This window comes from Papio anubis, chromosome 1 (genome assembly GCF_008728515.1).
Source record: "Papio anubis isolate 15944 chromosome 1, Panubis1.0, whole genome shotgun sequence".
Lineage (NCBI taxonomy): Eukaryota > Metazoa > Chordata > Mammalia > Primates > Cercopithecidae > Papio > Papio anubis.
The window spans coordinates 34,578,860-34,593,598 of record NC_044976.1 but is presented as its reverse complement, the minus strand read 5'-3'; the positions used below and the strand labels follow the sequence as shown (position 1 = coordinate 34,593,598).

At 50.2% G+C, this 14,739-nt stretch overlaps 1 protein-coding gene across 6 annotated transcripts in view; it reads left to right on the top strand.

The window, feature by feature from the left end:
- The window catches only part of STK40 (serine/threonine kinase 40), a 48,569-nt gene that overhangs the window by 16,410 nt on the left and 17,420 nt on the right, over positions 1–14,739 (top strand). The window contains exons 2-5 of one of the 6 annotated variants that reach the window (XM_031666989.1): positions 2,392–2,541; positions 9,682–9,801; positions 12,451–12,536; positions 12,889–13,032. In XM_031666989.1, coding sequence (XP_031522849.1) covers positions 9,690–9,801; positions 12,451–12,536; positions 12,889–13,032 — 342 coding nt within the window. In that variant the 5' untranslated portion in view covers positions 2,392–2,541; positions 9,682–9,689. Of the gene's footprint in view, positions 1–2,391; positions 2,546–9,681; positions 9,802–12,450; positions 12,537–12,888; positions 13,033–14,739 lie in introns of all 6 variants that reach the window. The other 5 variants (XM_031666990.1, XM_003891601.3, XM_031666994.1 and 2 more) reach the window with 5 other exon arrangements.

The window sequence follows — 14,739 nt, the reverse complement described above, 5'->3', positions numbered from 1 at the left end:
AAACCTGGAGGGGCATGGAGGACCTGTCACCAGTGTGAAGGGACAGGCCAGGCTGTCACTCACACACTCCCCACATCTTGTCGCAGGAAAGCAGATCGTTTGGCTGGATTTGGGGGATTCTCCCACACAGGGCCTGGTCCATCCCTTCATCAGTGAGGGCTTCTGCACAGCTGCAGGCATGTTGTGAATAGGTTTGATTCTTCAGTAGGGGTTGCTCTCCAGCAGCAAATGCTGTCTAAGCGTAACCCCTGGTGACCAGCCAGCTTAGACCCCATTCTGCCTCATGCGTTTCTGACGTGGGGCTTTTCCTGGACAGACTATCGAGTGCAGCCCCAGTTACCTACAGCTGCGGCACCCTGTCTCCAGCTGTGAGTTGGCAGATACTGGCTAGTATGACCATCTGTACTTTCTTCAGCGTCCCACTCCAGCCACTGACCTCTCCTTGGACATAGTTTTCCTGTGAATCACACTTTGTACCTCTTTATTCAACTGCTTCTGTCTCCTGCCCCAACAGGGACCATGGTGCCTTATAGATGTCCAGCAAACAGCCCCACACTGTGTTCTCTTCCAGCTTTGCCCGGGCAGTGGGCTGGGTGCAGGGAGGCAGCGGTGGATGGGAGTTGCTTCCTCAGGGGAGCCCACAGCCTGAGATGGGGGAGTCAGACAGATACACCAATGTGCAGCACAGTGGGAGGGGATGGAGGTGTGCTCAGGTGCTCTGGGGGTTGGAGGAGAAGCAGCCAGCTTTGGCAGGAGGCCTTCTGTGAAGACTTTGTGCAGCAGGTGACATTTCAGTGAGGACCGAGGGACAAGGATGTGCCAATCAGGGAGAGCGGGCCGGGGCAGGGGTGTTCATGGCATACTCGGGATTGTGTCATTTGGTGTGGCTGGATTTAGGGTGCATGTAAGGGCAGTGAGGCTGGAGAGGTAGTCTAGGTCTGGTTAGGCTCACTGAGGAATTGGGGTTCTTCCTGAAGAGCATGGAGCCTTTGGAGGACCTCCACAGCGGGCAGAGAGACAGCAGCCTCCTGTGATCTGATTGCCCAGCCCCACTCACACAGGTGGCTGAGGTGGGCTCTTCCCATGGAGTTCATCCTTCCTGATCAGCCTGCGGAGAGCAGGGCCCCACCATCCTGTACTTGGTGCGGAGAAACCCTGTAAAGATGCACTGCAGAAAGATGCCACCAGGTGGCAGGCCCGGAGATTGCATGTAGGCCCTCCCCCCACCCACCATTTCCTTGATATAGCACAGTATTGAAGAGAGGGGGCCGTACAAGACTGAATTCCTGTTCATGCCAGGCTGGCTCTGCCCAACATATATGAGACTGCACGTTCTGCCACTGTTGGCTGTGTACCCACAAGCCACAGGTCCCTCTGAACCTGTGAATCAGGTCTTGGGAGCTATTTGAGCAGGTTGGACTTTCTCCTCTGCCTCCGGGGACCTGAGAGTAAGTTACAGACTTCATGACCGTTCACCCCGAAACACTTGAGTATGTATCACCTAAGAACAAGGACATTCTCCCGTAGAACCACAATGCAATTTGCAAGTTCCGGAAATTTAGCTGATACAATACTAATATCTAGTAAACAGTGTATATTCAGATTTTACCAGTTGCCCAGTCATGTCCTTTATACCTTTTTTCTCCAGGATCACCCATTGTATTTCTTTGTTGTATGTCTTTAGTCTCCTTTAATCTAGAATCATTCTTCAGCTTTTCTATAACTATCTGACATGGATGTTTTTGAAACATACAGGCCTATTGTGAATGTCCTTCAGTTTGGGTTTGTTTCATGATTAGATTCAAATTATACATTTTTGGAAAAAAAAAAAAAACAGCATGAGTAGATTGGGGGCGGTGGCTCACGTCTGTAATCCAAGCACTTTGGGAGGCCAAGGTGGGAGGATCACTTTAGTCCAGGAGTTCGAGACCAGCCTATGCAACATAGCAAGACCTCCTCTCTACAAAAAATTTAAAAAATTAGCCAGGTATGGTGACGTGTGCCTGTAGTCTCAGCTACCCAGGAGGCTGAGGTGAGAGAATCACTTGGGCCTGGGAGGTGGAAGCTGCACTCCGGTCTGGGTGACAGAGCAAGACCCTGTCTTGGAAAAAAAAAAAAATAGCACGAGTAGGACATGTTGATTAAGGGCATCATGTCAGGAGGCATGTGATGCCAGTTTGTTCTGTTATTGGTGATAGTGACTTTGACCACTTGATTAAGATTGCAGCTTGCCTTTTAAAAAACGTAGGTATATTTACACACAATGATTTCACGTCTTTTAACTGTACTGTTCAATTGTTTTGACCAATGCACACACTCAGAAGCTATGTCCTTCGGCAGTAAAAGTTTTACAGCGCAATATATGTGCTCTGCCCTCCTCCTGCAATCCAGCTCCAGGAGATCTTAAGCTGGAGGCACCAGGTCTGAATTCCAGACTCCTCTCTACCACCCACACTTCACCTCCAACTGGAGCATGACCACAGACCCCTTCAGGGAGGCTGGCGGCCTCTTCATCCTGGACAGTCCCTTACTGTGTGCCAAGTAGGTAATTGCCAACATCTGTGCGCTCCTATGTGGCCGCCTGTGGGGATGCTTCTCTGTGTGTGGGGGGGGACCCTCCATGCCTTGGCCAGGCTTCAGCTGCTTTGTAGTCGGGTAGACATGAGGACAGACTGAGCTGGGGAGATCAGTGGCGACGTTTCATCCACTCAGTGCCATCTTTGTTTGTATCCCACATCCCTTTGGAGATTGGTGTGTCCACCAGGTTGAACCATGGGGTAGAGCTACCCCTGCCAGCTCTCCTGGACCTGGTCACACTATACCACTGGACTCTGGGCATCTTCAGCCTTGGAACCTTTATGTAGTTCTGATGGCCTGACTTTCACTGCCTTGCTGGGAGACCTGGGCTCACATAGCCCAGTAGCTTTAGGGTGAGATGACTTTAGCCCCAAATTGACAGAGTAAGATCAGGTACCCCCTACTCAGGCCATGCGGTGGGAGCTGTCCCACAGGTGAGGCGCTCTCACCCTGAGGCCCATGCTTGCTCCCCAGGCTTGGCAAAGCAATGGAACCCCTTGCTTTCAGAATCGGGCACAGCTACAGCCTGCGGACGGTGGGGTGCCAGGCTGCTCTATCCTGGCCTCCTCCCCTCACGCTCATTGTTGCCTCACTGAGCTTCTTGTTGAGTTCAGGTTCTAAGGGGACTGGTGCTGACTTGTGAGGATAGAATGTAGAAGAGTTGGCCGGGCATGGTGGCTCATGTCTGTAATCCCAGCACTTTGGGAGGCCAAGGCAGGCAGATTACCTAAGGTCAGGAGTTCGAGACCAGCCTGGCCAACATGCTGAAACCCTGTCTCTACTAAAAATAAAAAATAAAAAATAAATTAGCTGGGTGTGGTGGTAGGTGCCTGTAATCCCAGGTACTTGGGAGGCTGAAGCAGAAGAATCATTTGAGCACGGGAGGCAGAGGTTGCAGTGAGCAGAGATGGCACCATTGCACACCAGCCTGGGCGACAGAGCAAGACTCTGTCTCAAAAAAAGAAAAAAAAGAAGAATGTAGAAGAGTTAACAGATCCAAAGCTCCAGAGACTGCTAAGCAAGGACGGTTGAGTTCCTGGGACACTGAGTAGTGGGCCCTGCACCCCAGCCTGTGAACCAGGTGTCTGGGGGGACCTGGGCTCCCAGTCTTCCTGAGACCAGAGTAGCCAGGGCATCATCATCACAGATCTCACCGTGAAGCCAGGGTCCCTCTGAGCAGGCCCCCTAGAGGAGTGTTTGTGGACTACTTGCAGGCGTGTCTCTGGAGGGACGCACAGCTGTATGATTGGAGGATGGGGCAGGGAAAGGAGGGTCTGTCCCTGGGAGCTGTGTCTTTGCTCACCCTACTAGTAAGCCTGCAGCAGCTTCCGGTTTTCTGGGCCTGCCTCTTCATGACGCTTCCTTTGCTTCAGTCAACTGTGGGTAGCATGAAGGGGTGGCAGGAAGGGAGGCAGCCTTGCTCCCACTTCCCCCGCGAGCGTCTTTTTCGTCTCCCTGCCCGTCTGCTGCCATCCTTCTGTCAGCCTGTGTCTTGGAGCAGTTCCCATGCCATTTGCTTGAGTCGAATCCTGATGGGGGAAGGGATGGGTCAGGCTGAGCCCACTCATTGTCTGTGCTGCAGCTGCTCCCTACAAACTGTTGTCTAGACCATGCCTGTGCGTAGGCGCATAGGCAGCGTCTGCACAGATGTGACACGCCTCCATGATGCTCTCCAGAGACCTGGGAAAGAAAGAGGAGGCTTACTGTTCCCAGGAAGACAGGGAACAGGGTCAGAAGGGTGGTGATGCCAACTTACTACTGGAGGCAGTGGGCAGCGCAGGACAGGCCCAGGGCCACTGACCCTGGCAATGACTGTCACCAACTGGAGGGAGGGTATCCATTCACTCATGGAGTATCAGCTAGGCCGGGCAGTGGGCTGCAGTGGTTTTATATATATGTTTATTCATTTGTTTTTCCTTGTGAAATTTTTAGTTGTGGTGGAATTTTTCTGGTGGAGGGGGGCAGACATTAAGCATATAAACACAAATAACTACATAATTACAAAATTTGGAAAGTACTATGGAGGAAAATTATAGACCACCGTGAGTGAGACTAACTGGGAGCCACTGGTCATGAGGCTATCAAGGAAGACTTCTCTGAGGAAGTGATACTTACATTGAGAAGGATGCGTGGGAGTTAGCCAAGCAAAGAGCAGGAACAGTGCCAGACACATTACTGCCCAGCTTTTAAAGATGTCTCTAGAAGCAGTTTTACCCTTCTCTGCTTTTATATGAACGACATTGAATCTGCTTCCAGCATGAGCCTCTTTGGCAGAAGGCCCAGCCAAGCCTAACTGTGGCTTCTGCTCCATCTGGGGACTGCTGGGGCTCAGTGAGTTACACAATCCTAGTTATTCTCAAAATTAAGTCATGGCTGTGCTCCCCAGTGGCACAGCTCTGAAAACAAATTGGGATGATGGGAGGTGAGCCTGGTAGATTAGACCTGCAGTGCATTGGATCATCCCTCCTACTTTCCGGTTCGCCACATATAGTCAGTCTCCTAGAGTTTAGAATAAGGGCCAAAACAGGCCGGGCACAGTGCTCACACCTGTAATCCCAACACTTTGGGAGGCCGAGGTGGGTGTATCACCTGAGGTTGGGAGTTGGAGACCAGCCCGACCAACATGGAGAAACCCCGTCTCTACTAAAAATACAAAATTAGCCGGGTGTGGTGGCACATGCCTGTAATCCCAGCTACTCGGGAGGCTGAGGCAGGAGAATCGCTTGAACCTGGGAGGCGGAGGTTGTGGTGAGCCAAGATCACGCCATTGCACTCTGGCCTGGGCAACAAGAGCAAGACTCCGTCTCAAAAAAAAAAAAAAAAAGGCCAAAACAATAGCATGTGAGGATTCCACCTTATTGGTGAAGACACACCTGTTCTTAGAGTAGGAGACGGCTTCCAGGAGTATCAGCAAAAACAAACTAAAGGAAAAGACTGAAATATTTAACTACATAAATAATCAACCTTATTTTTAATTTTAATTTTAAAAAATTTTTAAATGTTATACTAATTTTATTGAGACGGGTCTCGCAACATTGCCCAGGCTGGTCTCGAACTCCTGGGCTCAAGCAATCCTCCCGCCTCGGCCTCCCAAAGTGCTGGAATTACAGACATGAGCCACTGCACCCAGCCTTAACCTTTTCTCTTTTTTTTAATTAAAAAAAAAGGTTAAAGATGAAAAAGCTATATATTAGTTACATCCTTACATAGAAAGAGCTTCTAAAAATCAGTAACACTAATACACACATAGCAGTAAAAAATAGAAAAAGAATATAAAGGAAATTCATAAAAGAAATAATAAACACAGCCAGTAAGCATATGAAACAAATTCAATCTCAGAAATAATGAAAGAATTACGGATTTTTTTTTTTTTTTGAGAAGGAGTCTCATTTGTCACTTCAGGCTGGGAGTGCAGTGGCCGGATCTCAGCTCACTGCAGCCTCTGCCTCCCAGGCTTACTTATCTCCTGCCTCAGCCTCCCGAGTAGCTGGGACTACAGGCTCGCCACCCTCAGCCTCAGTTTTTGTATTTTTAGTAGAGACGTGGGTTTCACCGCAGCAGCCAGGATGGTCTCGCATCTCCTGACCTTGCATCCGCCTGGCCTCGGCCTCCCAAAGTGCTGGGATTACAGGCTTGAGCCACCGCTACCGCCAGAATTACGGATTTTAAAATGCTGAGTAGTTAGCTGTGGCTCAAGCCTGTAATCCTAGCATCTGGAGACGGGCGGGATGCAGGTCAGGAGACCATCTCTGTGAAACCCCTGTCTCTACTAAAAATACAAGAAAATTAGCCAGGCTAGGTGGTGGGCTCTGCAGTCCCAGCTACTTCCGGGAGGCTGAGGCAGGAGAATGCATGGAACCCATGGGAGGCTTGCAGTGAGCCGAGATCGGGCCACTGCACTCCAGCCTGGGGCACAGAGCAAGACTCCGTCTCATAAATAAATAAATAAATAAATAAATAAATAAATAAAATGCTATGCTTTTTGTTGCCCACCAGATGGGCCATTTATAAGAGTAAGGAAATAACTGAGTCCTGGTACAAGTTCTGGAACTCACTCTCCCACACTGCTGATGGGACTGTAAATTGGCATAGCCATCCTGGAAGCCTGGCAACATATGTCAAATACCATTAAAAACATGCCCCCCTTGTATTAGCCTAATGGGGATATTTTTTAAATGTGCCCCACTTGACTCTGCAATTCTGCTTCTTGGAATTTATCCAGAGGGAGACAGATAAGTATGACAAGATGTGTACTTTTTTTTTTTTTTTTTTTAAATGGAGTCTTGCTCTGTTTTCCAAGCTGGAGTACAGTGGCGCAATCTCAGCTCTCACTGCAGCGCCTCCTTCTGCCTCCCCTGGTGGGTTCATGCTATTCTCCTGCCTCAGCCTCACGAGTACCTGGGACTACAGGCACATGCCACCACACCCGGCAAATTTTTTGTATTTTTGGTAGAGTCGGGGTTTCACCGTGTTAACCAGGTTGGTCTTGATCTCCTAACCCTGATTCGTCTCTGGCCTCCCAAAGTGCTGGATTACAGGCGCATTTCACTGGCGCTCGCCAACAAGATGTATACTCTGTATGTGCGTGACTATTCTTTTTTTTTTTTTTTTTGAAACGGAGTCTCACTCTGTCGCCCAGGCTGGGGTGCAGGGTGTGCAGGGGATCTGGGCTCACTGTAAGCTCTGCCTCCCGATTCACACTGCTCTTTCCTGCCTCAGCCTCCCCAGTAGCTGGGACTACAGGTGCCCCACCACTTCTTTCAGCTTTTTAATTATTTTTTTGGATTTTTGTAGAGACAGGGTTTCACCGTGTTAGCCAGGATGGTCTTGATCTCCTGACCTTGTGATCCGCCCGCCTCGGCCTCCCAAAGTGCCAGGATTACAGGTGTGAGCCACCGCGCCTGGCTAATTCTTTTTAAGTGGAAAGAACCTAGATGTCCATAAATAGGGAATGGTCAGAGAAATCACTGTATATTGTACCAAGGAGCCTGTGTAGCTGTCTCAAGTGATGTTGCAAAAGAATATTGTGATGCAGGGATGTTAATGGGTTTTTGTTTTGTTTTTTACATCTTTATTGAGATGTATTTCACATACTATGAAATTTATCCTTAATGGTTTTTGTTTGTTTGTTTTGAGATGGAGTCTTGCTGTGTCCCCTAGGCTGGAGTGCAATGGCGCCATCTCAGCTCATGCAACCTCTGCCTCCCTGGTTCCAGCGATTCTCCTGCCTCAGACTCCCGAGACAGGCACCCACCACCATGCCCAGCTAATTTTTTTTTTTGAGACAGAGTCTTGCTCTGTTGCCCAGGCTGGAGTGCAGTGGCGTGATCTCAGCTCACTGCAACCTCCGCCTCCCGGGTTCAAGCGATTCTCGTGCCTCACCACCAAGTAGCTGGGATTACAGGTGTGCACCACTAGGACCAGCTAATTTCTGTATTTTTAGTAGAGACGGGGTTTCACCATGTTGGCCAGGCTGGCCTCGAACCCCTGACTTCAAGTGATCCACCCACCTTGGCCTCCCTAAGTGCTGGGATTACAAGCATGGAGTCACTGCGCCTGGCCTCACTTAATGTATTTTAGGTGGGAAAAAAGGAAACTTATAAAATAGCATTACAGTGTGGTCCATATGTTTGTGATAATAAAACTTTCTGTAAGCACACACACAGTCACACACAGGAAAAACATGCTTCAATGTCAACACAGCAGTTACATCTGGGAGGTGAGGTCATGGGTACCCTATTTTCTTATTTTTGCGTATGTGTATTTTCTAACGTTTCTACAGAGAACATCAGTTACTTTTATATGAAGAAAAAGACAGGAACAGGCTGGGATTCTGTGTTTTTGAGTCCATTATGGAAGGGTAAAGGCTACACTCCTAAGGTGGATGTCGGGCCTCTATCCTAGGCCACCTCTCACCACTCCCTGCCTCATGTTGGATGTTCAGCAGCACAAACTACCTGGAGTTGGTTGCTTGCATGCCATTTCTTACCTGGGCATGTTTGCTCACTGAGGCCCTCCTACCACAAATGTCCTGGCCCACTCCTGTATCCTTAGGGAAGTTTTCCTGGAGCCCCCCGCCCACGCTGGGCATCCTGTGACCCCTGACCTTCCCCACTTGGAACTCGTCTGTACACATCTGTTTCCTTGTCCCCCTCGGACGCTGCTTTGCCAAGGTGTTTGACTTTGGAGAGCTGGAAGAAACAACTCTTCTTTTGTGTTTTCATCTGTTTTTTGTTTTTTTTTAAATCTGTGTCCAGAGGTGTCTTTTAGTCTCTGGCCCCAATGTCCGCCTTTCATTTTTACACAGGAGGATCTTGGGATTATCAGGCAAATCAGAGTGCTCAGTGATCTTCAGTAGTGTTCTCTAACTGACTCTTAAATACACAATGAATTGTCTTTTTCTGAAAAGTAATTCAGGAAAAGTTTGAGTTTATGAGGGAAGAGAAAGTAAACCCTGCCACTGACAGCTTTGGGGAGTTCTTTCATCTGAGAGGACCAGAGAGTCAAGGAAAGATGGGAAGAGGGGTTCTCAGGGCCGTAGTCATCAAATTCCATGGGCATAAGAAGCCCCCAGGCCTCATGTGTAATAAACATCCCATTCCTGGGGCCTACTATCCAGATATGGGCCAGGAATGGGCACCTCGGGTCATTAGGCTGTAGGTATTTGGAGGGCACGTCTCACTTTGGGAATAGTTGCTCAGGGTTGGTGTTCAGCTGGATGGGACTGGCTCTCCTCTGTGTCTCTGTGGTGGTCTCTTGGGGCTCTGTTTGGCATTAGCATCTGCACAAAGCACAGTTTTCTCCTCTCTGAATTTAACTGGACACTTGGTGCTGGTGTGTTGGCTCCCCACCTCTGTACCCTGTATATGCTACCTTAAAGGATGTCCACCTTTAGCATCTAATCAATCCAAGTAAAGGAGCTGTGGTTCTTTGTCACTGGGAGCCTTGGATGCTCCTCTGGGAGCGGGAGGAGGTGGCGGCTGCAGCGGAACAGCAGCAGCGGCAACTGTGTGACGCATCCCAAGTCAAAGACCTGCAGGCTGGGTTAGCATAAGGAAACTCGCTGACTTACTCAGTGAGAAGGGGTCTTTCTCTCTTGTCTAGAGCTGAGAATGAAGCGGAGAGCATCAGACAGAGGAGCTGGGGAAACGTCGGCCAGGGCCAAGGCTCTAGGAAGTGGGATTTCTGGAAATAATGCAAAGAGAGCTGGACCATTCATCCTTGGTAAGCCTCTGACCTTTGGGAAAAATGGGTGGGCTGGGAGGCAGGGGCAGGGTACATTGGCTCACATGATCTGACCTGCAGACATCAGAGTGGGGTGGCCCACCCTCAGCAGTGTGTGGTCCTGCCCTGCCCCAGGCCTGGTGCCTAGCCTCACTACTTGAAGTGGAGTATATTTATATCAGTGGAAGACCCAAGCCTTAGGTCACTCTATACCAGGGGCTGTCAGTGTTTTAGCCGCACCAGCCTTATATCAGTCTTAGCTAATAGCTAGGCTCCGTGTCTTCCCCCAGAGAATCCTATGTGTGCCCCTAGAATGTTGATGTGCCCACAGGAAGCACACCCATTAGAAGTCATTAGCTGCATTAGAACCCAAGCTCTGGCCAGGTGGCAAGAGCTCACTATGTAATCCCAGCACTTTGGGAGGCCGAGGTGAGAGGATAACTTGTGGCCAAGAGTTCAAGACTCTGCAAGTTTGGGCTTGGGCAACATAGTGAGATCCCGTCTCTACAAGAAAAATATAAAACTTAATTGGGCATGGTGGCACATGCCTGTAGTCCTAGCTACTTGGGAGGCTGAGGCAGGAGGATTACTTGAGCCCAGGAGTTTGAGGTTACAGTGAGCCGTGATCACACCACTGCATTCCAGCCTAGGAAACAGTGTGAGACTCTGTCTCTAAAAAATAAAATAAAATGAAAACCCAAGATCATCCGAGGCACTGCTTTATGCCATTCTTGGATGGCATAATTTCACAAAGCATTTTGTATAGCCCCCCAAATTTCTTTAAATTGGCACAGAAATCCTGGCACAGGTGTTGGCAGTTGGCCAGAGGAGCAGCAGAGCATTTCTGCATGATGCATAAGGACCAGCAGTCCAAACTGCTTATAGTCAGAGTTGTGGCCAGAGACTGGGAGTGAGTTTTACTTTGGGAGAGCATTTTGGACTTACAGGCACAGGATAGTTCCAGCTCCCGTCATTCAGTACATAGTTAATGGTGCGTGCCTGCTACGTGCCAGGCCTGTGCTGTTTGCCAGGCATGCAGCAGTGAATAAGACAGACAAGTTCCATCCCTCACAGAGAAACAAACAACTCACCAGTCATCACCGGTGGTGCAAGTGCCTTGAAGAAGTTCCACGATGATGTGAGATGGAAAGGGCCTGTGGGTAGGGCAGGCAAGAAAGGCCTGTCTATGAGGAAGCTCCATGTGAGCTGACACCTGAGGAGGACGAGCAGCATCTGTGGGAAGAACACTGCAGACAGAAGAAACAGCACTGCAGAGGCCCAGCAGCAGGAAAGGGCTTACCACGTTGGGAACTAGGAACCCAACATTAGGAGCTAGAGTATGGCATGGGACAGGGAATCCTCGCTTAGAAAGGTGGGAAGGAACCGAATCATGCAAGGCCTTGGAGGCCAAAGAGTTTGGGTGGTATGTTAAGAGCAGTGGGTCTATGAACATGTCACTGGTAAAAAGGAAAACAAAGAGCAGCAGACTTTGTTAAGAGTTTTTCACGCAGCAGTGGCACTGTGACATCAGATTTCCACTCTGAAAGCTCAGGCAAGGCGCTGTCAAGGCACAACAAGCACTGTGCATCTTCAGAAGTACAGAAGGTCCCCAAAGCTGGCACTTGAACAGGGGCCAGATGGCTGTATCAGAATCACCAGGGAACCTGTTGCAGCTATAGTTTCCTGGATCGTCACCCTGCAGTTGCTCTTCAGAGGATCCAGGATCTCTTGGGTTTGTTGGTTTTTTTGAGACAGGGCTTTGTTCTGTTGCCCTGACTGGAGTGCAGTGGCACAAACATAGTTCACTGCAGCCTCAACCTCCTGGGCTCAAGCGATCCTCCTACCTCAGCCTTCCCAAGTAGCTGGGTCTACAGGTATGCTCCACTGTGCTCAGCCAATATTTTATTTTTTGTTGAGAAGAAGTCTCACTATGTTGCCCAGGCTGGTCTCGAACTCCTTGGCTCAAGCAGTCCTCCCACCTCAGCCTCCCAAAGTGTTGAGATTACGGGTGTGAGCCACCGCACCCAACCTGGATCTCTTATTTTTTTTTCTTTTTTTTTTGAGACGAATTCTCGCTCTGTCGCCCAGGCTGGAGTGCAGTGGCGCGATCTCCGCTCACTGCAAGCTCCGCCACCTCCTGGGTTCACGCCATTCTCCTGCCTCAGCCTCCCAAGAAGCTGGGACTACAGGCGCCCGCCACTACGCCTGGCTAATTTATTGTGTTTTTAGTAGAGATGGAGTTTCACCGTGTTCGCCAGGATGGTCTTGATCTCCTGACTTCGTGATCCACCCGCCTCGGCTTCCCAAAGTGCTGGGATTACAGGCTGGAGCCACTGCACCTGGCCGGATCTCTTGTTTTTAATAGATGCTCCCAGAGACTCCAGCATGCACCCAGGGTTGAAAACCTCTCTTTGGGAAATGTGCCTGCAAACGCTGGATGTGCTCCAGGCAGAGCACACATACCCCTCTATTTTTGGAGGGGAGACCTTGAAAACTCTACCAGGAGACCTTGGGGGGGGGATCAGTTCAGTGCACGTGAGGTATGGTGCCCTCCTGAATAGAAGGTCTAGTAAGAAAGACCACATGGTGACCTGGCATTGTGACAGCCAGGGCTTCTGAAAAGGAGACCAGCAGCTCTCTGTGCCGTAGGTCCTCGTCTGGGCAACTCACCGGTGCCAAGCATTGTGCAGTGTTTGGCAAGGAAAGATGGCACGGATGACTTCTATCAGCTGAAGGTAAGTGAGACATGAGGGTGAGGGTGCCTCAGAACCAGGGCCTGTCATGCCAACCCACTCCTCCCTCCTCCACCTTCACACCTGCGTCATTGTGAACAAGAGTAGTGCCATTTCTTCCCGAGAAGCAATCAAGTTCAGTCTCCCTCGGAACAACTTCTGATTTAAAGAGTTTTGTCTGTGCATAAATTACATCACCATCATATTAAGAAAAACTATTTCACTTGGTGTGTCTATGTGTGCACTGTACACAAATGTCATGTCGTAGAAAGCCCCCTGCTTCCCCCATTCTGGTTGTTCTGCTGTGTCAAGTGAGGTGTTCTGGTTTTGGTTTTATTTTTGTGCTTTCCTAAAGATCCTGACCCTGGAGGAGAGGGGGGACCAAGGCATAGAGAGCCAGGAGGAGCGGCAGGGCAAGATGCTGCTGCACACCGAGTACTCGCTGCTCTCTCTCCTGCACACGCAGGACGGCGTGGTGCACCACCACGGCCTCTTCCAGGTGAGCGGCCTGCCCCCCCCCACCCTTCGCACCCACCTCTGGCTGGCTCCAGGGGCTGCCACTTGCTGGGGCCACAGCCATACGAGCAGCTCACGTGACCCTCGGGTGTCCCTGCCATGCTGCGTACATCAGGACTTCCAGGGTGGGTGGCTGGGCTGGGCTGGGCTGGAAGTCAGGCTGGACCACACTGGCTGTGCTCCTGTGGGGATGGTTACAGCCTAGCCAGGAATGCATACAGTTTGCATCTTACAGCAGCCAGGCTCTCTTTGAAGAGCCGCTTTTCTGAGAAAAGAGGAAAGCAGGAAGTCACTTAAAGACACTCGGGCCCAGGCCAGGCGCGGTGGCTCACGCCTGTAATCCCAGCACTTTGGGAGGCCGAGGTGGGTGGATCACAAGGACAGGAGATCAAGACCATGCTGACCAACAAGATGAAATCCCATCTCTACTAAAAATAGAAAAATTAGCTGGGCATGGCGGCACGTGCCTGTAGTCCCGGCTACTGGGGAGGCTGAGGCAGGAGAATCGCTTGAGCCCGGGAGGCGGAGGTTGCAGTGAGTGGAGATTGCACCACTGAGCTCCAGCCTGGGCAACTGAGTGAGACTCCATCTCAAAAGGGCCGTCTTGTCCTTTTTTTTTTTTTTTTTTTTTAATGGAGTCTCGCTCTGTCGCCAGGCTGGAGTTCAGTGGGGCGATCTTGACCCACTGCTACCTCCACCTCCCAGGCTCAAGCGATTTTCTTGCCTCAGCCTCCCAAATAGATGGGACTACAGGCATATGCCCAGCTAATTTTTGTATTTTTAGTAGAGAAGGGGTTTCACCATGTTGTCCAGGCTGGTCTCAAACTCCTGACCTCAGGTGATCCACCCACCTCGGCCTCCCAAAGTGCTGGGATTACAGGCGTGAGCCACCATGCCCAGCTCTGGGCCCTTTTTAGCTGCATCGTCAGAAATTGGCCAGGCTAGGGTGGGAGGGAAGACGACAAGTAGGAACCAGCATTTGGGGCCGTCTGTAGATCTCCACAGTTGTTTTGGAGCCACCTGTTCTTCCGCCTGCTCAGGCATTTCAGTTTGTCCAGCAAACGTGCCTGCTCCTGTGCTCAGATGTTCCAGGTCCCTTAGGAAAGGTGTTGATTAACAGTGTGTACCTGACAAGAACCATTCTTGGGGCAGCACTGAAGTTGTGTCTCCAGAAATGAAGAGTTGGGTTCAGAATGACCCGAGGCCTCTTTACAGGCCTGGGAACAGCCTCGTTCCTCAGCTGAGCGTCCACTGAGCCCTCAGCCATTTGCTGGCCAGGACCAGCTCTTGCTAAGACAGACCTGCTGTTTCAGAGGCAGCACAGTGCCAGAGACAGCACTCAGGTTTTGATGCTGACAGTCCTGGATTCAGCTAGTATGACCTTGGGCAAGTCACTTCAGGTCTCTAGGCCTGAGATTCCCCATCTGTAAAATGGGGATAGTGATAACAGTACCTACCTCCAGTGGTGGTTGGGACGATGAATGAGAGTGTGTCAGGCACCGAGCTGCTGCTGGAACTCTGTCATCATCATTGCTGTTCAGGCAATAAAAACTCCTTGTCAGCTTGAGTTCCTGAAATAGAACAAATGGAAAGCACTTCCCACCCCGCATGTATACACCCCACCAAGGTCTTTGTTCTTAGATTTGCAATTAGAGGTGACTCAGAGTATTATTAGGCAACTCCAGAAATT